The sequence below is a fragment of the Physeter macrocephalus genome, chromosome 21, assembly GCF_002837175.3.
Source record: "Physeter macrocephalus isolate SW-GA chromosome 21, ASM283717v5, whole genome shotgun sequence".
Taxonomy (NCBI): domain Eukaryota; kingdom Metazoa; phylum Chordata; class Mammalia; order Artiodactyla; family Physeteridae; genus Physeter; species Physeter macrocephalus.
Window position 1 is genome coordinate 34,572,245 of NC_041234.1, and position 24,917 is coordinate 34,597,161.

Sequence of the window (24,917 nt, forward strand, 5' to 3'; positions counted from 1 at the left end):
TATACACTACCAAATGTAAAATAGCTAGCTAGTGGGAAGCAGCCGCATAGCACAGGGAGATCAGCTCGGTGCTTTGTGACCACCTAGAGGGGTGGGATAGGGAGAGTGGGAGGGAGACGCAAGAGGGAGGAGATATGGGGATATGTGTATATGTATAGCTGATTCACTTTGCTATAAAGCAGAAACTAACACACCATTGTAAAGCAATTATACTCCAATAAAGATGTTAAAAAAAATAAATAATAATAATAATAAAAGATGTGGTATAGATATACAATGGAATATTACTCAGCCATAGAAAAATGAAAAAAAATGTTGGGGGAAATTTTTTTAATTAGGAAAGGAAAGTATACAACACTTGCCCACAGAAATGAACATTCCATTCTGAAATACCTTGTGAAGAAATTTATTCTAAAGAAATAAATCCCGGAATAGAATGCTTCATCTGAAGAAACTTCAACTCTAAAGATCTTTATTAATCCTTGATCATTCCTGTTAGGAGTCAGTGTGCACACATCATAATTCATTATAATTTATGCCCTTGATGAAGAGGGAATTTTATAAAACACAATACTTGAGATCATAGCTGTTTGGAATAGTAATATCACCACTAAAATACTCTTCCTGCATAGCACACCTATTATCTAAGGACCTCATACATTTTATTAGCCAAACTCAATAAATTCAGAGTCTTTAGAGATACCTGAAGCAGAACAGAAGAGAAAAAAATAAACTGGATTCTCAGTTCCTTCCTTTAATTAATTCAATCAATCCCCTGAGTTAACTATATCTCACTGAAGTCATCATGCTCTTTTTCTCAAATTTTGGCAGGGAGGATAGCTATCTTACAAAGAGGATGAATGGTGTAATGATTAAGGACACAACCTCTGCAGCCAGGCAGTCTGGGTTCAAATCCTGGCCCTCCCGTATGACACTGGGAAAGTTATTTAACCTCTCTGAACCTCAGTTACCCCTAATGACAGCTACTATTCATAGGGTTGTTGTGAGGATAGTACACATAAAGCCATTAGAATAGTATTTAGCACCTAAGAATCACTCAATAGTGTTCATTATTATCATCTCATGAAGGCAAATGCTTTATTATAAATGTAGAACAATAAGATAGCCATAGGCTTGTAACATACTAGGACTAACAAGCCTTCTTGCTGTTCTTCGAACATGCCAGAACCACTTCTCTCTCAAAGCCCTTGCACTGGTTATTCCCTCTGCCTGAAATGTGCACTATGGACTCTCTCATCTCCTTCAAGTGTGTGCTCAATTGTCAACCTTCTCAATGAGGCCTACCCTGATCTCCACCTTATTTAGAATTGCAACCCACTTTCCTCCTTACCCTGCTCCACATTTCCCCCAATCTCCCTGTACTGTATTACATAATTTACTTTTTATACTATTATGGTTAATGTCAGTCTACCCACATTAGGCAACAAAACTCAATGACAGAAGGGATTTTTGTCTTTTATTCACTGATATATCCCAAGTAGGTGCTCAAATATTTTTGTCAGCATCATCTAGTCTACCCCTTCACTTTACAGATGAGGAAACTCCAAAAAGACTCGAATCAAAGCTACCCAGTGAGTAAGGAAAAAAGGCAGGAACAAGGACTGTGACTTCTAGTCTGGTGCCATTTCTACTATAGCTCAGTATCTCCTTGACCCTTGAACATTATAGAAAATTCACAATCATCTATATTTTTCCCCCAGGAGGATTTACCTTTGGAATTTCTTGGCCTTGCAAATACTGCTGTGCCTGTAACACAGAAATGCTCTGAGAAGCAGTAGAAGCCTGTACTGGAATACTAAGTGGCAACAGATGTACAGAAGAAGATGGCTGATTTGTAAGGGCTATCCCAGAGCTTGGATGAGGGTCTGGTGTTGTAATTGTGTTTCTGATGACCCACAAACAAGCGCTAAGCTAGAATATGACTGCCACTGTGGCTGGACAGCAGACTGCTGCTGAATGCATGCTGGCTGGTGCTGTGCTAGGTTTCTTTGCAGGGGAAAGGTTTGACTGCTGTCTAATGCCTGAAGCACTTGAGGCTGCTCTAAAGGCTGTATTACATATTGTTGTTCCATTGCTGCTAGTTGCAACTGTTCTTGCAAAGGAGGTGTAATCTGGACCATGTTTATAATGGCCTTTGGAATACCTGTAATGGCTGAATGTGGTTAGTTGCCTGTGAATGAGGTACCTGCTGCTGGAAAGCAGAATGTTGGCTATATAAAGACTGCTGTTGATTTATGGGACCTTCTTGAGTAGACAACTGATGGCTTTTCTGTGCTTGCCTATGAGATGAATGGGTCATCTGCTGATGATGAATGAAAGCTGAGTGAGAAACCTGGTTTGGTGTTACATGTGATTGGGAAAGCTGTGCAGAGAAGTGTGGGGGCTGGATCTGGGCCTTTGAGGAGGCCTGCTGAATGAAGGACATTTGTTCAGGGTGTTGAAGCTGTCCTTCCACAGCCATCTGAGATGTAATGCTGACTGGGCTTTTAGCTACTGGTACCCAAAACTGACATCTGCTTAGGATGGAAATGTTGAATTCTGCACATAAAATAAAGGCTCAATAGAATGTGTTTGTGTATCTAAGGTTAATGTTAAATAATGTTAAATGTCTTATGTCTTTTGTTCCAAGGTTGAAGAACCTTGGGGTTGTGTTAAATAGGCTTGTTGCTCAGAAGTCTGTGCTACATAAAGTGGTACTAAGTATAAGTCCTGAACTGCAGAGTTTGTAATATGTACTTGCCTGCTATCAGAAGGGTTTACTGTGTATACTTGCTGGGTTATGAAGGTTGCCTGTTCAGTTGTCTGGATGGTGTAAACAGCGTGTCCTGAATAAGGGACATGCTCAAGTGCCTGGTAAGCAGGCTGTTCCACAGGTTGCACAGGGTAAGCTGCTTGGATTATACATCCTGGCTGGTCTGGAAAAGGTGACCGAACCAGAGGTTGCACTGTATAAACAGGCTGCCCCTAGGCCGGGACCAAATAAGAGAGCTGTGCCACAGGTGGGACTGGATAAGAAGAAGCATGTATAGAATAGGTTGGCTGTGATATCAGTGGTTGTACAGTGTAAAGAGGATGCTCTGGGGCTGGCAGTGAATAAACAGGCTGTGCTGGAGCCTTCATTGGGTAAGTGGCTGTGATGGGTAAGAAGCTTATTCCTGGGGAAGTATCACAAAGGGCAGCTACTCAGGAGCCTTCAATGGGAAGGATGGCAGTTTTGCAGGTGGTCCTGAATAACTGTGTTGAACAGAATAAAATGGCTGTTCCAGGGACTGAATCACACTTTCAATACTACCCCTTGACTGCTGCTGACTTAACATGAGTTTCAGATTTTCAGAGTACAATCCTGCTGAACATTTTTCTGTGGTGATGCCATAATCTTAGGTTGTAAAATTAATGGCTACTGCTGAATAGAGGCTTGGAAACAAGGCTTCTTCAAATGCACAGTCTGGCTTTGTGGCACGGAAGAACCGGGAATTATAGACTCCTGATGTATCACTGAGTATGGCTGGGATACTGAATGTATCTTTTGTGAAGGGTGATGGGCCCCCGAATGCCCCCCAATGGAATTAGAAGGGAGCTGAACTGTACCAGCAGCATTCTGTGCACTGCTCACATGTTGGGCAAAAGAATGATTCAACAAAGCTTGAGGGTGATTAACTGACAAGAAACTAGGAATTTGATTGGCATTTGGTAATTTGGTTAATGCCTGATTCCCATTTGTAGGGTCAGGCTCAAGTTGAAGACCAACTGTTGGATCCTGGGAAGTCATTTGTGAAGCAAGCAATATCTGAGGAGAAATGACAGAAAGACTGGTTGTGGAACTCCAGTAACTGACAAGTCTAAAGTCATAGGTTGAGCTGAAATTTGTCCATCTGCTCCAAAGGTCAGCTATAGTTCCTAATGCCAGTGCAAGGAAAATTCAAATTATAAATGCATATACCATGGGAATTCCCTGGCATCCACTGGTTAGGGCTTGGTGCTCTCACTGCCAGGGGCCCAGGTTCGATCCCTGGTTGGGGAACTAAGATCCTGCAAGCTGCATGGTGTGGCAAAAAATTTTTTTTTATTAAAAATAAAATAAATACATATACCATGCTCATTTTAATGGTCCCAGACAGAATGATAGATAAAATAATGCTATGTTGTAAAAATTTCAGGGGCTTCCCTGGTGGTGCAGTGGTTAAGAATCCACCTGCCAATGCAGGGGACACGGGTTCAATCCCTGGTCCGGGAAGATCCCACATGCCACGGAGCAACTAAGCCCGTGTGCCACAACTACTGAGCCTGCACTCTACAGCCCGTGCACCACAACTACTGAAGACCGCATGCCTAGAGCCCATGCTCCACAACAAGAGAAGCCACCTTACTGAGAAGCCCACGCACAATAACAAAGAGTAGCCCCCGCTCACCACAACTAGCGAAAGCCCGTGCACAGAAATGAAGACCCAAAGCAGCCAAAAATAAATTTTAAAAAAATTTCAGAAAGTTATCAAAAAGGTGCTGGGTATAGCATTAGTCCTATAAAAATCCTAATACCGTGAGTAAATGCTAATTGAATACACTAAGGGGCTGAGACCAGTCCCCAGGCAACATATTGCTCATGGCTTCTCACTTATTGCACTTGCCACATAACTCATTCAAACCCTGGCAGAAATTCAGAGTAATTGAATCTGACACCTTCACACACCAGACAGTGGAAGTTCAAAAGGATTTCAATATCATAGTTAAAGGGAACAGAGAAGCTCTCTCAAGAGGAGAGGAGTGAGTTGGCTGAATACATATAGGCTGGCTGTAATAGTTCCTAGAACTTGAACCACCACATTCATAAAAAGACCCCCACTGGTTAAAGTGCTTGCTTATGTGGATTCTATATATTAGGTGAAAAAGCAGGCTACAAAATAGTATGTATGTGATATACATATGTATGTATAAACAAAGTTATATATGTATACATAGAAAAAAAGACAAATCTAGAGTCTCTACCACCAAATGTAAACAATAATTTATTTCTAGCTGGAGAGAGAGTAGGTGATTTTCATTGTTTTCTTTATAACTTTATAGGCTTTATTTTAAATAGGTAAATAACACTTTCATAAATTTTTTAAACTTCTTTTAAAAATTTTGGAAACACATTTCAAAATACACATACCTATTTAAAATAAAGCCTATAAAGTTATAATGAAGACAGTGAAAATCACCTACTATCTCTCCAGATAGAAATAAATTATTGTTTATATTTGGTGATAGAGACTCTAGATTTGTCTTTTTTTCTATGTATACATATATAACTTTGTTTATACATACATATGTATATCACATACATATTATTTTGTAGCCTGCCTTTTTCACCTAATATATAGAATCCACCATGCACTGTCAACCATATCAGATTAAATATACCCCCAGCAGATTTTAAATGCATCTGGCATTTGTCAAGTACATGTATGTTTTCCCCTACAAGTCTGTGAGTTCTTCAGGGCAAGGACCATATTTTATCTCATTTATATCCCCAGAGATGATAGTCATTAAAAGTTTGTTGATGAACTATGACTGACTATATACCAATCTCTTAAAAGCAACACATCACCAGCTGCTAACTAAATCATATACAGAGAATGCCTAGGAGCTCAGACCGCCTCATTCCCAAAGAGAAGACACACGCAGGGGATGGTAGGGTTGAGGAAAGAAAATGGGATGGCAAAGAAAAGCCCAACCATGTATCCAGAGTCCTTAGCCTAGGAAACCAGGATATAGGCTTTATATATGAACTCTCACAAAGACTGTGTACTCGTTGTCAAAAATTAGTACCGTTGACTTTGAGAGTCTAAATGACAAAAACACTTATTTCTCCTACAAAAATAAATGTGAACCAAAAGAGTCAAGAATTTAGATGAAAGTGCTTAAAATTATAAGAGTCTATGAAATACTATTTCTACTTAACTACCAAAGACATCCCTCTACATTCAAACCAGGCTGGAAAAGTCCAATACAAAAAACAAACCATAAAAAGGGATCTGAGTCCTAAATAAATTTTTAAAAATTTATTTATTTATGTTTGGCTGCGTCAGGTCTTTGTTGCTGCGCGCGGGCTTTTCTCTAGCTGCGGCGAGCGGGGGCTACTCTTCATTGTGGTGCACGGGCTTCTCATTGCAGTGGCTTCTCTTGTTGCGGAGCACGGGCTCTAGGCGCACGGGTGCATGGGCTCTAGAGCGCAGGCTCAGTAGTTGTGGCGCATGGGCTTAGTTGCTCCGCGGCATGTGGGATCTTCCCGGACCAGGGCTCTAACCCATGTCTCCTGCATTGGCAGGCAGATTCTTTTTTTTTCTTTTTTTTTCTTTTTTTTTTAAATTTACTTTATTTTTGGCTGCATTGGGTCTTTGTTGCTGCGTGCAGGCTTTTCTCTAGTTGTGGCAAGTGGGGGCTACTCTTCGTTGTGGTATGCGGGCTTCTCATTGCAGTGGCTTCTCTTGTTGAGAAGCACAGGCTCCAGGCACACGGGCTTCAGTAGTTGTGGTGCGCAGGCTCAGTAGTTGTGGCTCGCAGGCTCTAGAGCACAGGCTCAGTAGTTGTGGCGCATGGGCTCCACGGCATGTGGGATCTTCCTGGACCAGGGCTCGAACCTGTGTCCCCTGCATTGGCAGGAGGATTCTTAACCACTGTGCCACCAGGGAAGCCCTGGCAGGTGGATTCTTAACCACTGAACCACCAGGGAAGTCCCCTAAATAAACTTTTTATCCATATATGGAGTTCTCAGTTTCTCTTCCAATTATACAAGCAGTGTCTCAAGATTCTAGTTACACAATGTTAGACACATCCTCAAGAAGAATGTCTTAAGTGAAGGAAAGTATAAACAACTTTTAGCTTTCAGTGACTTTTATATAAACTAGGATGAATTTATGAAAGAGAGCATTTGCCTGTCAGAAAACCTAGGCAGTGTTAAATAAGTTTAACTGAATACGGAGCCTCTAAAATGTTTCTTACCTTTACCTGTGAGACCTTTGGGACACTTAATGGCAAAAACTGGAGTTGTGAAACAAGTGGAGGTCCAAGGACAGGTACAGGCAGAACAGTGGACTGACCCTGAAGCAAAGGCAAAATGTGGGGCTGAGTCAGCTTTGGCTGCTTCTGCAACTGTTAAAAAAAGAAAAAGATTAAAGATAAACTCTCCCATTTACAGTAAATATACTGATTATATACTTAAAATATATTTAACAGTTCACCTCACCCCTGAAATCTGCTGGTAATGTCCCACTAGCTGCTGGGATGGATAAATTTTCCCTGGAACATTTTTTTCCGCCTGTGGGTTGTTAGAAACCATTTGAGAGCCCATCATCTGGTCTGAGGAATAGGCTATACTGGGCTGATTTGAAGTACCTGAATGTATAACTGATCCAGCTCCTGCCTCAGACAAACTGTCACCTATGGCAAAGAAAACAAGTGATAGGTAGAAGGGAAAAATGTGAAACACAAGGTCCAAATAGCATAGGAAATGGTAAGTGTTTCTTCAATATTTTTCTTTTTTACTCTGACAACCTGAAACAGCTTCAAATAAAATATGTACACTGCAGAATTAATAAAAAACCATCATGTAAACTCTCCATGTTGATACTGTGGTATAACTAAAATATTCTTAGAAAAGCAAACCTGCAAAGAATCACATAAAAGTCAACTCGATTTGCTGGCCATTTCATGCATATCCTAACTAATCTTTGTTTGCCATTAGGATTTCAGTAAAATCTAAGTAGCATATTCTCATTCTCCTAGAACCTGGCTAGAAAATAATACTGGCTTTATGGAACAACTGGTTATTACTATGAGAATACAGTGTCCTTCTAGAGAAGAGAATGCATTACAGCAGAAATATTAGAGAAACTGTGTTAATTTTATACTTGGGTCTAAAATACAAAATTTCTTAAAGTCTAGAAAATTCCCTCTTGAAGAATAAATTCTATCTTTAGTTGCATATCTTCTTTACTAAAGGATTTACATTAGACCCTTAAAAATGGTAAAAAGATTATAATCCTTATTCAACTAGTACCTTGGACAAGTCACTTAACAGAACAGTTTCTTAATTTTAAAATAAGGAAACTATCTGGCTTGCCTATTTCAGGGATTTTGTAAAAGGATTAATGAAATGATAGAAAACAAAATGCTTTAAACATACAAAAGTACTATTTAAAGATAAGGGAATACAATTACACATTTCCTTTTATGAATTATAACTGTGATACCTGTAACAGAGGAGCAATGCTGTTGTGGTTTTCTTTGCAGAAGCTGTTGTCGTACATGTTGATCAACTTCAGTTTCTTCACATTCAGCGCCGCTGTGCTGAGCAGGAGGAGGGGGCAAAGCTGTATTTTGGGGCTGAGGGAGTACAATCCCCACAGTCTTGCACTGGGAATCTCTGCGTTCTTCCAAACAGCCAGCTGGTTTCTTCTCCCTTGTCTTCTTTATCAGGGTCACCCGGTCTCTAATGGACTTAGCAACAGCTTTGGAATCACTTTCATGGAAGAATCCTGACTTGACCTACAAACAAAACATAATAAGCAAACCACATCTTTAAGATTTTTACTTTTTACTAGCAGAGTTATTTTCTGCCCCCAAATTCCAAATGCTATTAAATAACAGTTGATTTGTTTCTATGTTCTTTCTTAATCAGACATGAATAAATGCCAGAGCCTTTAGTAAGAAAAACAACACTATTACCTAGCATTGTTGAAATAATTCTGGCTTTAAACAAAAACAAACAAATAGCTTGATATTTCAGTACATGCAGTCTTATTAGAGGTGATTTATGACTGCCATTAAGTTTTGTGAAACATTAAAAAGGTTTCCTCATTCAACAACAGTAAGTGTCTACAATGTACCCAGTATTGGGCTCTGGAGACATATAAGTGCCTAAGCTGGTCCTTTGTCCTATATGCACACACAAGCTGGTGGTGAGAGAAGGATAAAAACAAGATAAGGGGCTTCCCTGGTGGCGCAGTGGTTAAGAATCTTCCTGCCAAGGCAGGGGACATGGGTTTGAGCCCTGGTCCGGGAAGATCCCACATGCCATGGAGCAACTAAGCCTGTGCGCCACAACTACTGAGCCTGCACTCTAGAGCCCGTGAGCCACAACTACTGAGCCCACGTGCCACAACTACTGAAGCCTGAGCACCTAGAGCCCGTGCCCCACAACAAGAGAAGCCACTGCAATGAGAAGCCCATGCACCACAATGAAGAGTAGCCCCTGCTTGCCGCAACTAGAGAAAGCCCGTGCACAGCAATGAAGACCCAACACAGCCTAAAATAAATAAATAAAGTAAATAAATTTTTTTTAAAAAACATGAAATGAAATAAAAGGTAGAAACGAGCTGCTGCAAAAGCCCTAAAGGAGCACAAGCCTCTCTGGTGAAAGCAGAGAAAGTATCACAGAGGAAGGTAAAGTCTGACCTGGATTAAAACAAAACAAGGAACTTGCAGGCTATTGAGGGAGAGGTAGATGAAATTCAAAGATCAACACTCTAGGCAGAGGAAGTATGCTTATGGCAAAGTGCTATATCTTACTAGGTGTTAGAAGAGTGACAGAAGAGAAGTTAAGGGCTTATTGTCTGAAAGGAACAGGGCTGAGTAGCAGAGATAATGACTTGAGGAGGTGCCATGGCATATTATTCTCAGTCCTACAATCTGTTTTCTAAAGCATATCTTGGGGGTCTGCAGACTCGGGGAAATTTCATTGTAGTTGAAAAATGATTAAAATGTTAGATGGAATCCATATATTTAATTTCACTCCCTCCCAAAGTTCAAAAAACACTCCCAGAGTAAATGGATTTTTAAGTCATAAACTCACAAGGATAGAAAGAAGAAAGGCAACAGCAACAACAATGTTTTGGAATTTGGGGATGTGGAAAACAAATAGATAATAACTGACCTAGTGGACCTGAAAAAGTGAACCAGTGAAAGCTGAAAATCATTCCCATTTATACTGAATAATACTCATAACACACAGGAACTGGCAGTACCAGGTACTTACAGAACTGGGTAAAGTCAAAAGAGATGACTAAAATAAGCAAGACTAAGTGAAAGGGTTTTGAGAAGTAGTTAGGTATTAGGTCCCTGTGCTCCACCCTCCAGTCCACACCTTTGGGTGATTGCTTCTTCCCTACCCAAGAAGTCTGTAATTTTGTTCTCTGGAGAGGGTAAAAGAGGATCATATCTGGACAGGGAACACCAGACACAGTTGAGGGTATGGCTACCATAACAAAAACAAGAAGATTAAATGACCATATGCATGCTGAACGCCATACGCAGAAACCCCCAGCCCTCTTCCCCACTTGGCTACCAAAATACCAGTAACCAGATCCTTACCCTCCAGACAGGATATTGAAAGATGCTTCTCTGGAGAATCTGGCCAATCCAAGAAGAAAGACCCACAAATATTTATGTCAAAGATTCCCCAATTATTGGCCCTCCCAGATACTTGAGAGTAGAGGTTAACAAGTCTGACATAAGCGATCATACCATCCAATCAGCTTGTTAGTCCCTGTCGTAGGCAAAATCATGGCCCCTCAAAGATGTCCTATCCTAATCCTCAAACCTGTGAATATGATGTGCTATCACTCCCATTATTGACCTATACACAATTGACCTTAAGACAGAAAGATCTGGGTGAGCCTTTTACCAGCTAGTGAAGGATTAAACTTGCCATTCCTGACTTTGAAGATGTAGTGGGGGCATGTGAAAGGACTGAAGAACAGTCCCTAGGAGCTGAGAGTGACCCCCGGATAACAGCCAGAAAGGAAATGAAGACCTTAGTCTTACAACTGCATGGAACTGAACTCTCTGTCAACAACCTGGTTGAGCCCAAAAGCAGATTCTCTCCCAGAGCCTCCAGCTAAGAGTCCAGGCCACCAAACCTTGATTTCAGTCTGTGAGACTCTAAGCAGAGAATCCAGTAAAGCCTACCAGGACTTCTGACCCACAGAACTGAAATAATAAAAGGGTGTTGTTTTAAGCCCACTAAATCTGTGGTAACTTGCTATACAGCAATAGAAAACTAATAGTCTCCTACTATTGATCATGAGTAGCCAGCCAAGAATAACCAGAAATATGAGAAAAGCCTCTAACAAGAATATGGAGCACAAAACCAACAAAAAAAAAACCCTAGCAACTTGCAGAAAAGATACTATGCAGGGAGAAAAAAAGTGTCAAAAACACTCTCTTCACTAAAATTACAGAGAGGTGCCATAATATCACATCCACAAAACAAAGAACAAGACATTTACTCTAAAAAAGGAACAGACAAAAAAAAATGAAAAGGAACTCTTGAAATTAACAACAAGATAGTAGAAACGAAAAACTCAATGGAAGAGTTAGAAAATAAAGTTGACAATATCTTCCAGAAAGGAGAATAAAAAGACAAAAAGATAGAAAATAGAAAAGAACATTGGAGAAACAGTCCAAGAGGCCAAACATCTAAATACTAGCAGTTCCAGAAAGAGAAAACAAAGGGAAAGAACTCAACAATAAAATACTTTTAAGAAATTTCCCAGAAACTAAAGGATATGAGTCCACTGAGTATCCAACACAGTGGATGAAAACAGACCCCAACCAAGACACACTGTGAAATTTTATAATACTGAGAAGAAAGAGAAGATATTACAAGCTTCCAGAGAGGAAAAAATGGATCACATGCAAAAGATCCAGAAAACAGAACATCTTTGTATTTCTCAATATCAATACTGAAAGCTAGAAAATCATGGAGCAATGACTTTAAAATGTTTTAATTGCCAACCTAAAATGACTTAGCCAGCCAAATAATCGATTAAATATGAAGACAGAATAAAGATGTTTTTAATACATGCAAGTCTCAAAGAATTTACCTCCCATATACCCTTTCTTAAGAAGGTGGCAGAGGAAGTGGGCCACTAAAACAAAAGGTAAGCAAAGAAAGAGAAAGATATGGGATTTAGGACACATGAATTCCAATACAGGAGAGAGGCAGAGAAGTCTAGAATGATAGTAAAAAGAAAGATCAGTATGATAGTTATGTAGCAGATGTCCAAGACAATCATTCTAGATTAGAACCATGTGACTAGAAAGATAGGCATGTTAAAGGCTATCATCCCCAAGATACCCACTGTCAATGTCCCATACTCCTTTTATTTATTTATTTTAATTTATTTATTTTTGGCTGTGTAGGATCTTTGTTGCAGTGCGAGGGCTTCTCATTGCAGTGGCTTCTCTTGTTGCGGAGCATAGGCTCTAGGCACGCGGGCTTCAGTAGTTGTGGCTCGTGGGGTCTAGAGCGCAGGCTCAGTAGTGGTGGCACACGGGCTTAGTTGCCCCGCGGCATGTGGAATCTTCCCGGACCAGGGCTCAAACCCGTGTCCCCTGAATTGGCAGGCGGATTCTTAACCACTGTGCCACCAGCGAAGCCCCCATACTCCTTTTAAGCCTGAGGACAGAATGCCCAGGTGACCCTGGCTCAAAGTATCTGGACTTTGCTAATTTGACCACATGCTGCTGAAGCTCCTGCACACCCTCCCTCCAAGTACTGCACAGCCTGGATCGGGCAGGGACATACATTCCACCCGACAGAAGTTATCTGCTGTCTTCTACTCTTGCGGGGGGAGCGGGTCATGGGGAGATGAGAAGTAGAGAAGTCAGAGGGGCCCACTCCCCGTCAAAGCATATTGTTACCAGACAACTAATTTTTCTGATCTGCACAACAGCCCTCTGGTGCCCTGACTGTGGTGAGCCATGTGTGTTTCCCTGGACTCACACGTGACCTCACCCCGATGACCTCCCTAGACTCGGCTCTCATAAACTCTTAGGGAAGCTGGAGCCAGACTATGACCGAGAGACTGTTCAGCCTATCCCCTCCTGGGCATCTTCACCTAACAGTCACTTCAGTAACCAGCTAGGTGTGTGTTTGCCACTCCAGTTTTAAAAACAAAATAATATATATTATTTAGGTAAACTATAATGAAAAGCAAAGGAATGAGTAACACAAAAGTCAGGGTAGATATTACCTGTGGTGATGAGGGAGAGGAATGCAAGTGGGGGTGGGGGGCACACAGGTAGCTTCTAAAGTTCCAGTAGTGTTCTATTTCTTAACAAAAGTAGAGTTTTAGTATTCTTTATACTGTACATACAAATTTAATATACTCTGTTATAGAGATATATTTCACAATAAAATTACAATTTAAATAAAGAAAATGAGAGGAAAGAAAGCAATCAGAAGGAGAAAGGAATCAAACCTGATACTATAAGGGGAGGGGAAGCCAGTGGTAGGATTCACTTACCATTTCATATGCTACTTCCTCAGGTGTATCTGTTTCTAAATTGAAACTGAATTCAATAGCTTCATTGTCTTTATGCTTGCCTTTCAATTTCTTAGGGTCTTCAACCCAGAGCCTTAAAGCCAGAGATGAATTTGAGCAATCATCTTCCTCCGCTAACTCCACCCTTAGTCCTGTATCCTCAGCAAAAAATGCGTGGTTTAGTAAGTCTCTGACAGACAACCTAATAAACAAAATACAAATCTGTTATCAATTCTTCCAACCATAAACAAGATATAGAGCACTTAATTAGTAAAAATTGTGTCAAAGTAACAACCTGATTTAAAATTTTCTATTAACTAAACCGTTAATCTGCCCTTTTACAAAAACCAAATCTTATATCCAATTTATTATTACCAAGGATGCAAAGAAATCCCAACTAACATGCATTTGTAGTGATCTTAATTAAGGATTATTAACAGTAACATATCTAGATACTGAAGTTTAACATACCTAAAGGTAGGCCTAGAGGTAATTAAAGTGCTGCAGTAAACGTTAGATGGACTGAGTATCTTCCCTAAAGCACTGGCTTAACTTACTAAAACACACAACAGATTGTTGGCAAAGGAAACTAAAAACTCTTCGAGGTATATAAACTCTAAAGTAAATTAGGAATTCAAACACTTTTACAAATGTTATAAATAGAAGTCATTAACTATTAACAATAACCTAGTCAGTGTACTTCACTCTTTAGAGAACGCTATGGGTGAAGCTAATTCAGTTCAGCAAAGTCACACGGTTTTCTTAAAGTATTTAAGTCCAGTATCCTAGGCCAACGTATACATATAATGGATACAACTCTAGCCTAATATTAGGGATTAACCATCTCTGAAGAGAAAAAAGCACAGAGGTTCAAAAGATTCTTTTATAAGCTGGGAAAGTTAATTTCCTTTTCTTTGACCAACTTCTAAAATAGATAAATAATATCTATCTATATTACAGGCCAGTGAGAGCTATAACTGATGTATTCCACAGTTTGTATGTAGAAAGACCCTCCTGCACTATTTAAAACAGATAAAGCATATTGACAGCACAGTATCCTGTAAGTTGAGGATTTTCAACCTTCTACATTTTTAGTGATCAAGAGACAAACACTTAACTAAGACAGTTTTATAAAGAAAGAACAAGCTTGCTCAGACTAATTAGTCTTAAGGCTAAGGTGAGATGTGTTTAAGAAGGTACAACCAAGTTAAGCACTCTGCTTCTCAATGAAAGTTTTGCCTAGATATTTTTACTAAGGAATAACCACTGCAATAGAAGCAGACAATATCATTCATTAAATACTTATTACTCTGTTAGGTATTTTATATGCATTCATTATCTTTTTAACTATCAAAATAATACCTATTTTGAGGAACAGCTAAAGTAAGTTTCTCAAGATCACACTGGCTAAGTGTGAGTCCAGATTTGAATCTTATTCTGCTGTGGAAGCCTGTGCTCTTTCTGAAACACTAATGTGCCATAAATCCTTTTGAATATTCCAGTGTTCTTTGGTAATAGATCATAATTAAAATGCTGTACAAACAACAATCAGAAACCAAACTAAAATGGCTACTTCAACACAGTAGTTTTAGCATAGCTTAAAAAAAGCATGCCTAAATTACTATAACTCAAAAACAACAACAACAAAATAAACAACTCAATTTTTTAAAAAGGCAAAGGACTTGAATAGACATTTCTCCAAAGAAGATATACAAATGGCCAATAAGCACATGGAAAGATACTCAACATTATTAGTCCTTAGGGAAATGCAAATCAAAACCACAATAAGATACCACTTTATACCCATTAGGATGTATATTAACAAAAAATGGAAAATAAGTGTTCATGAGGACGCTGAGAAATTGGAACCATCATACATTGCTGGAAGGAATGCAAAATGATGCAACCACTATGGAAAAGATACAGTGGTTCTTCAAAAAATTAAATATATTATTACCGTATGATTCAGTAATTCTACTCCTAGGTATATACCAAAAAGAATTACAAGCAGAGATTCAAGAAGATACTTGTTCACCAATGTTCATGCCACATTGTTCACAATAGCCAAGAGGCAGAAATAACCCAAGTTTCCATTAACAGATGAATGGATAAACAAAATGTGGTGTGTGTGTGTGTGCGTGTGTGTATACACACACACACAAAGGAATAGTATTCAACCGTAAAAACAAAGGAAATTCTGATACATGCTATAACATGGATCAACGTTTAAAGACTATGCTATGTGAAATAAGCCAGATGCAAAAGGACAAATATTTTATGATTCTACTTATATGAGACACCTACATAGAAGTAGAGACAAAGTAGAATAGAGGTTGGCAGGGGTTGAGGGGAAAGGGAGTGGGGAGTTACTGTTTAATGGGCACAGAGTTTCTATTTGGGATGATGAGAAAGTTCTGGAAATAGTGGTGATGGTTGTACAATAATGTGAATGTGCCTAATGCCACTGAATTGTACATTTTAAAATGATTAAAATGGTAACTCTTAGGTTATTTATATTTTACCATAATTAAAATATAGAGATATATAGATATAGCCTGTTGGCACAAACACCAAGAATGTTGTGTAATAAAGCTATAATTAAACAGGTTTTATCTTAGTGACTTTTTATATTTTCAGATATGCAACACTAAACTTAGATAGATAACTAATAAAAATGAGAGACAGTGAAATGCTGGTGGAAATAATTTCTATAAAGGATCTGTCACCTTATTAATCATAATCAATAAGGAGGTAAAAATCAAAATACTAACCGGGCAATTTGAGTCAGCAACTGTCCAAAGCTCAAATTAAAGGGAAAAGCTAAAACTAAAAGGAATTGTCCATAAGAAAAATACAAATTGTGATACAAATAAATCTAGAATACTATTTCTTGAACAAAAATAGCCCTATCAGCTTTACCGTTATCATGACACAGGACATTATGGACAACTAAAAAACATCTGGTGAATTGATGCTTAAATTTTTTCTTAAACTATCATAAAAAACTATTTAAGTACTTATGTGAAGGTGACAATGCAGGAAACTCTCTACTATCTACCAACTGTTAGAAGCAAGTTAACCTGGGAGGGGGGCCCACTGACTGTTAAACTGATGGCTGAAGGTGATCTTGTCACAACACACACAGACAAACAACCCAAATTTCGGTTCAAGGAAAATTCAGCACATGATATCAGTTTAAAATGGCAAACAAGATGCACTGATACACTTCACTCTAGTCAGTATGGTTTGGATTCCACTCAAGTCAAACCCAGCATGATTCAAAGGTCAGAAAAAGACCCAGAGCAAGATAAGAGAAAAATTCATCCATCAGTTATGTCACTTCACTACATATGCACCCACCTTTCAGATTTATTTTGACGAATACATCCCTCAATGATTTCTTTCACTTCAGGATCAGTGACTTTATTGAAACTGGCTGGTTTTATACCCTGGAAGAAGAAAAACAGTTTCTAGTCACAAATTAAGCAACTGAAAGCCCAAGCCAACATCATTACTAAAATAATGATTTTTTACCACTAAACTATATACAAATTTTAAATGAGATAAATATATACACACAGTATAAGTTTAACAACTTTTTGACAAGAATTTTTTCATAGCTCTACAAATAACAGTGAAAAATTGTAAACGATCTAAATCTCTAATAACAGAGGTAATATTACATAAATTATGTGATATACATATATATGCATATGCTAATACACGGAAACTAAACATGTTCTCATAGTAATTAATAACGTGGAGAATTCTCATGCTGCAACATTAAGTAGGAAAAAACTAGGATCCCAAAATGTACATACAGTATAACCCCAATTAGTAAAATATAATAAACAAGTATTTTTCTGAAATCAGAAAAATCAGTTATTAAAAAACACTTTTAGAAATTCCAAATAAGGGCTTCTCTATCGCAAACATTTCAAATCAATATTTCAAAGTCTTCTAGAATGGCTAGACACAATGAGCAATCAGTAAATATATATATAAAATATATATATTGTTATATATATATAAACTTTTGAGAAATCTATATTATATTTATCCTTAAACAATACCAAAATATTGAGAGAACCTCAAGCTAATTATCAGGTTCTAGGAATTCAATATCAAATTAATGAGGTCCAGATAATTCAACACGTTCTTATAATAACTGTTAGCTGCCTAAATCTACTTATTTTACATTCTGTTACCCTTAATTTATGGGTTTTAGATTTAAAAAATAATACAAGAACATTGCCATCATTTAATAGAAAATTCAAAATTAAGCTATAAGCAGAAAGGTAAAATAGAAAAATTATCATGGAATGAGGCAATCTAAGCTCTAGTTCTGGGTCTTCACACTACCTAACAGAAAACAGAATCAGAAAGCCAAGTACCATATCCTAGATAAATCTGGTGAGATTAGGAGTTAATTTGGGCCTCAAATTCAAGAAGCTTTAGTAGAGATGGAAATCTGAATTGTGATATGGCATTTTTGTGACCTGAATATAAAAGAATAAAATCACCATACAAAAAATAGAATTTTGGGGCTTCCCTGGTGGCGCAGTGGTTGAGAGTCCGCCTGCCGATGCAGGGCACACGGGTTCGTGCCCCGGTCCGGGAAGACCCACATGCCACGGAGCGGCTAGGCCCATGAGCCATGGCCACTGAGCCTGCGTGTCCGGAGCCTGCGCTCCGCAACGGGAGAGGCCACAACAGTGAGAGGCCCGCATACTACACACACAAAAAAAAATCCAATTTTTTATTCTACTTATAGAAAAAGCCCTCTTTGACCTTTCCACTGATCTCTTACCCATTCCCCAGCCCTGGATAATTACTGCCTTTCTCTGCTCCTAGGTGAAAATAATTGGGGAGCTGCAACTTACAAAATCAAGTACAGACTCTTCGATTTGTGGTCGTACAATATATGGGCCCAAACTAAAAGGCTGTTTATTATAGAAATTTTCAAACATACTCAAAAGTAGAAGTCCCATATAATCATCACCAGTTTCAACAACAAGCATCATTCCTTAACCTCGTTTCAGCTATCTACTCCCACACCACTTTTATCCTGGAATATTTTAAAGCAAATACTAGGCATCATGTCATTTCACCCATAAAGTCTCCAGTTTCTATCTCTAACAGGTATCATGTCATCATCCCACCTAAAATAATTATCAATAATTGCTTAATATCATCTAAAACCCAATCCATACTCAAATTTTCCAAATTGTCTAAATGAGGTGTTCTTACAAGTTGGTCTGTTCAAATCAGGAGCCAAACAAGGTCCATACATTACAAGTATGGTGCAATGGAACCGGCTCATACCAGCTCACAAGAGCCAACTATTACATTTTCAGGAATTGTGCAAGCTGATTGTTAAATACATCCATTTATAAAATTTAAATTATATAAACTTACGATTAAAGTATATTGAGCCAAGGCAATAAATACTGAAAACACGACTCGATTGTTTTACTACATTTTACTATTATTTATGCTCTTGCAGTTGTTTACATCTTTTGTATCCGTAGGGTGGAAATACTGTATGAGTGCCACTCTGCACCCTTTCTTAACCCTGCATTCAAGTGAGGTCACATTGGTAACTTGAAATCAGTCATGGTGGGAGCACTTACCAAGGAAATTAGCAAATGCTAGAAATCAGTGCTTTTTCTTTTTCAGAGAATCAGTTGTTAAACATTTACCAGCTCATCACTACTTTAAGTCCCTTGTATTCTGTAACAGTCCCTTCCCCTTTTTTCTTTCAGGAAATTGATTTGTTGGAGAAACTAGGTCATTTGTCATATAGAATTCTGGATTTCTTATTGTCTCCCTAAACAAACCTCTAGAGTCAGACTTGAGGTCAAAATCCACCATTACTAGTAGCTGTGTGAACTTGGGCAGGTCACAACCTCTGATTCTCAGTCTCATCATTTCTAAACTGAAGACAGTGCCATCTTGTAGGAATATAAAGATAAAAGCATGTGGCATATATTATGTATTTAAAAATGGTACCTATTAGTATGTTACCTGAAACACTCTAACGATCTCTTTTGTGGCCTACCTTGAGCTACCCAACTGGATATGAAAGGACCTATTTTCAACAATCTTAACACTTTGCTTCTACCTCCCTTACTATACTCCTATCCTCTTATTTTTATAGTTATTTGTGAGTTTATATTATTGCCCTACTAAAAATGTAAGCTCTTTGTAGGTAGCAAACACTTCTTACTCATCTTTGCATTCCTTGTAATTTCTAATGCAAAAAATTACTCATAGCAGGGAACCAAATACTGTATCCGTTGAATGCCACTTCATAATCAGGCTTTTAGAACTAGAAGAAATCTTCAAAACCATTTAGCCAATCTTTATTATGTAGCTTTGGAAAATAAGATCCATCTAAAAAATACCTAAAAATTCTTTACAAACAAATGGATATAGATGATATATCTGTACATTTTCCCCAAAGATACTAATACAGAGCATTTTATATGACCCCATTTGAGTATAGGTATATAGCATAAATCTAAAGCTTGTTTCATTACAATTATGTTAAATTTAGCACTGTTATACAGAACTAAACCAAAATTAGGTTTTTGTTTGTTTATTTTAATTTGGTTTTTCTGTTTTTATTTTTGGTTGTGTTGGGTCTTCGTTGCTGTAGGTGGGCTTTCTCTAGTTGTGGTGAGCAGGGGCTACTCTTCATTGCAGTTTGCGGGTTTCTCATTGCAGTGGCTTCTCTTGTTGAGGAACACAGGCTCTAGGCACACGGGCTTCAGTAGTTGTGGCACGTGGGCTCTAGAGCGCAGGCTCAGTAGTTGTGGCGCACACGGGCTTAGCTGCTCCGTGGCATGTGAGATCTTCCCGGGCCAGGGATTGAACCCGTGTCCCCTGCATTGGCAGGCAGATTCTTAACCACTGAGCCACCAGGGTAGCCCCCAAATTAGGTGTTTTTAATTAATTTTTATTGGAATATAGTTGCTTTACACCAAAATTAGGTTTGACTAAGTCGACTTCTAAGTTGACTTTACCATGAAATGTGGCAATCTGTGAAGTAAAAAGAATAAAGTTATACCTACACTAGTTACTTTACGGTATATTTGAGCTGCATTCTGGCACTCAGAATAAGGGTACTCCGAAGTAGCCATTTCTAGCATACACATTCCAAAAGCATAGACGTCCACAGATTCATCGTAGTGCTCTTCATACATCTCTGGGGCCATAAACTCAGGAGTGCCTACAAAATACCACAACCACATTTTTTTTAAAAAAAGAAAAATGTAGAGAATTCCCTGGCGGTCCAGTGGTTAGGACTCTGCGCTCTCACTGTCAAGGGCCGGGGTTCAGTCCCTGGTCATGGAACTAAAATCCCACAAGCCACGCAGTGTGACCAAAAAAAAAAAAATGTATCCACCAAGATCACATTCCCTTTGCCATAAGGATTACCTGAGTTAAGTTCTGCTCCCTAAAAGCATATATATATATTTATACATATATATATATATTTATACATATAATATACATATATATACACATATAATTTCCTTAACTTAATTTCCTTAACTTTCCATACTGATGAAGTACAATTTGCAATGTTCAAAATTAGGTAATGATTACCAAACTCTGTTTTTATTTCTATCCTTGTTTTTAGTTATTTAAATTTTTCTGAAGTAATAAATCCTCTTTCTTAAGTCCTCAGAACCTTTCAATAATATTAAATACATCACAAAAGAAATACACTGGGATGTCTCTAAAATCAGTCAATATATAATAGATATTTCAAAGCAAATTCACATTCTAGACCAGGGGCCAGCAAATTTCTCTGTAAAGGGTCAAACAATAAATATTTCAGGCTTTGTAGTCCACATGGGCTCTATCACAACTAATTAACTCTGACACTGTAGTGAAAAAGCAACCACAGACAATATGTAAATGAGTGGGTGTGGCTGTGTTCCAACAAAACTTTATTTACAAAAATAGGCAGTGAAGCCAAATTTGGCCCATAGGCTGTGGTTTGCTGATCCCCGTTCTAGACATATACAATTTTAAAAATCTGTCTTTACACAACCAACAAACTATAAAATGTTAATCACCAATGACACTTTTAGCAAATGATGTGCGCATTAAGGTGGCTAGTCCTAGATCACCAATCTTCACAGATCCAGTGGGTCCCGTGATGAAAATATTGTCACACTTCAGATCCCGGTGAATAATAGGAGGAGTCCTAGTGTGCAAGAACTGCAACCCCTTTAAAATTTGCCTGCACCAGCTCCTTAAGACCTTTGGTTTCATGACTTTAAATCGTTTTAAGTACCTACACAAAGAAACAAAAACCACATGTAAACAAACATACCTAGCTTACTGTATGGGCACATTAGGGTAAATCATGTAAGCTAGCTGATACTGTATATATTATGATTGCCATCACTGAGTTATCTTCTATTGTCTGTTATGACAAAAAATTATTAAATCTACAGCCTTATTCTTAGAGAATACATCCTACTAAGTTTAGCATTTTTAATTCAAAACAAGAATCATTCCAATCAGAGTGACCTTTTGTGGAATGGCATCAAAATTTTAAAAACAAAGTCCTCTCTACTTCCTAATAACTGCTTAAATAGAGTCATCAGAGGGTTTAACTATGTAAAATTTTAGTGCAAAGATGCTAGGAAACAGAAAAAGTACATCACACATTTAATAATCACAAATAAGTGGTTATACCATAAAATGAAATACTGTAGTCAGAAACAAAATGATAGACTATAATTACATAGTACTGCTCACTAGATATGTGAATCTGGCCACGTCCCCAACCTTTCATCATCTTCTCTATAATGATTTCTAATTCTAAAATTCTATGATATCCCACAAATATTAATTTCTCAACATTGTATTTTCTAACAAACTTCATTAACATCCAAATATTTTAACCTGCCCTGAAACATCATCACTAGATTCAGATTCTACAAACTTTAATCAAGTAGTGTTACTTTACAAACAACTTTTGTGACTCCTGAAAATTATTTCCAAATAAAACTCCATTGGCACTATCAGGGTCAACTTACGTCTTTAAGGTTCCTGATGTCATAAGTTCAGTCACTAATACAATACATTTCTTTCCTTTTAATATAGACTCCCAGGAATCATAGAATCGAACTATATTGGGATGTTGGAGACCCTTTAACATCTCTGCTTCTTCCTTGAACCTTTGCTGCTCAGCTTTGGTTAATTTCCGGTCCTAAAATGGAAGATCAAGTTCCAAATTAAAGTCTAGAAATTCTCTTGCACATTTCTAACACCACTAAAATGAATGCTTTATTTTATTGTATGTATGTGTGTATGTATGTATCTATTTTCACCTGTCAATTCTTTTCTCAGGACCTATATAATCACTGATAGTCTTTGTTAGGTAGTTACTTTGACTCCTATCATACAGCAAAATGCAGCAGTTGTTACATTTCATAACTATGTTACAAACCTACCTGCATAATAAATCAATGCCTTGAAAAACAATATCTTTGATGTTAACTTTTGTGATAATCATTTCACTATATATATATATATATCTCAAAACATTATGTTGTATACCTTAAACTTCTACATTGTTATATGTCAATTATATCTCAATAAAACTGGAAAAATAAATAATAAATAGTAAATAAAATTTCCTTTGCTGGAAGAGAAAAACAGTATCTCAAAGTGAGAAAAAGTAAAAAATCAAAACAATAAGAAAGTTTCCCTAAGAAATCTCTGAATTTCCACATCTAAAGGATCTATAATGTCAGGGCAGAAATAATCAAAATGTTAGACACCTAGACATTTATTCTGGTTAAATATCTGAATTGCCAACATATTTCCAGACAGAAGTATAAGGTTACCAACCAGTGAAAGACCTGGCAATGAACCTCTAATTTGCTACCTTAAATACTAGAAGTCAAAGGAGCAATGCTTTTAGAATTCTGAGGGAGGACTGTGACCCTAAAATTCTGAACCCAGACAAGCTATCAGTCAAGTTTATAAGGGAAAAATGCACAAAGTTCCATGAAAACAGGGACAAAGAAAGTATACCACACCATCTACCATTCCTGAAAATAGCACTCAAAGAATTTCAATTAAAATATGGCCAAATAAAGTCATTAGAAAAGGAGGATGTAGCATACAATAAATAGTAAGAAACTTCCAATAATGTTTATTTAAAATGAAGCCTAAGTAATTGTGGCTAATATGGTTGGTAAAATTTTCTAAACAGTAATTAAAATAAAAGATATATGCAGTTGACCTTTGAACAACACAAGTTTGAACTCCACAGACCCACTTACACATGGTTTTTTTTTCAATAAATACTACACTGCTACGTGATAGGTGGTTGGTTGAATCCTTGGATGCGGAACTGCAGATATGGAAAGCCGACTATAAAGTTATCATGAATTTTCAATTGCTCAGGGCCAGCATGCATAACCCCCACGTTGTTCAAAGGTCAACTGTAATGCAAAAAGGTAAGTCTGGAATTAAAATTCCAGATTCTTTCATTAAAATCTAAAAGAGAAGGAAGAATAAAAATAATTTCTGTCTTCTGCAAGGGGGAGCAGGAGAGAAAGGAGTGACAGAACTATTTTAAGCTTTGATGTTGATAGAGAAATAATCAAATATGCTAGTTAAAAATTTAGGTACGCTTTCCATTTCAAGATGGTTGACAACGTATTAAATTAATTCCCATCACTTCCTAAACCCCACCAAAATGAAAAAGGAAATATATAAATAAATCCACAGTAGTGTTTGAAATGAAAAGGGTTCACACAAAACATTTTTTTAAACCTCTTTATTGGAGTATAACTGTTTTACAATGGTGTGCTAGTTTCTGCTTTACAACAAAGTGAATCAGTTATACATATACATATGTTCCCATATCTCTTCCATCTTGTGTCTCCTCCCGCTAGCTATCTATTTTACATTTGGTAGTGTATATATGTCCATGCCACTCTCTCACTTCGTCACAGCTTACTCTTCCCCCTCCCCAAATCCTCAAATCCACGCACTAGTAGGTCTGTGTTATATTCCCCTCCTACCCGTAGTCTTGCATGACATTTTTTTTTCTTAGATTCCATATATATGTGTTAGCATACGGTATTTGTTTTTCATCTTCTAACTTACTTCACTCTGTATGACAGACTCCAGGGATATCCACCTCATTACAAATAACTCAGTTTCATTTCTTTTTATGGGTGAGCAATATTCCATTGTATATATGTGCCACACCTTCTTTATCCATTCACATCTGTCGGTGGACACTTAGGTTGTCCATGTCCTGGCTATTGTAAATAGAGCTGCAATGAATATTTTGGTACATGACTCTTTTTGAATTATGGTCTTCTCAGGGTATATGCCCAGTAGTGGGATTGCGGGGTCGTATGGTACTTCTATTTTTAGATTTTATAGGAAACTTCATACTGTTCTCCATAGTGGCTGAATCAATTTACATTCCCACCAAAAGTGCAAGAGGGTTCCCTTTTTTCTACAGCCTCTCCAGGATTTATTGTTTGTAGATTTTTTGATGATGGCCATGCTGACCGGTGTGAGGTGATACCTCATGTA

At 37.8% G+C, this 24,917-nt stretch overlaps 1 protein-coding gene across 1 annotated transcript in view; it reads right to left on the bottom strand.

Annotated features, from left to right (window-relative positions):
- The window catches only part of WNK3 (WNK lysine deficient protein kinase 3), a 193,960-nt gene that overhangs the window by 115,330 nt on the left and 53,713 nt on the right, over positions 1-24,917 (bottom strand). The window contains exons 3-10 of the mRNA XM_024126902.1: positions 22,391-22,563; positions 21,419-21,639; positions 20,405-20,562; positions 16,689-16,777; positions 13,311-13,530; positions 8,253-8,547; positions 7,247-7,440; positions 7,003-7,152 (exon numbers count right to left, since the gene is read on the bottom strand). Coding sequence (XP_023982670.1) covers positions 7,003-7,152; positions 7,247-7,440; positions 8,253-8,547; positions 13,311-13,530; positions 16,689-16,777; positions 20,405-20,562; positions 21,419-21,639; positions 22,391-22,563 — 1,500 coding nt within the window. The remainder of the gene's footprint in view (positions 1-7,002; positions 7,153-7,246; positions 7,441-8,252; positions 8,548-13,310; positions 13,531-16,688; positions 16,778-20,404; positions 20,563-21,418; positions 21,640-22,390; positions 22,564-24,917) is intronic.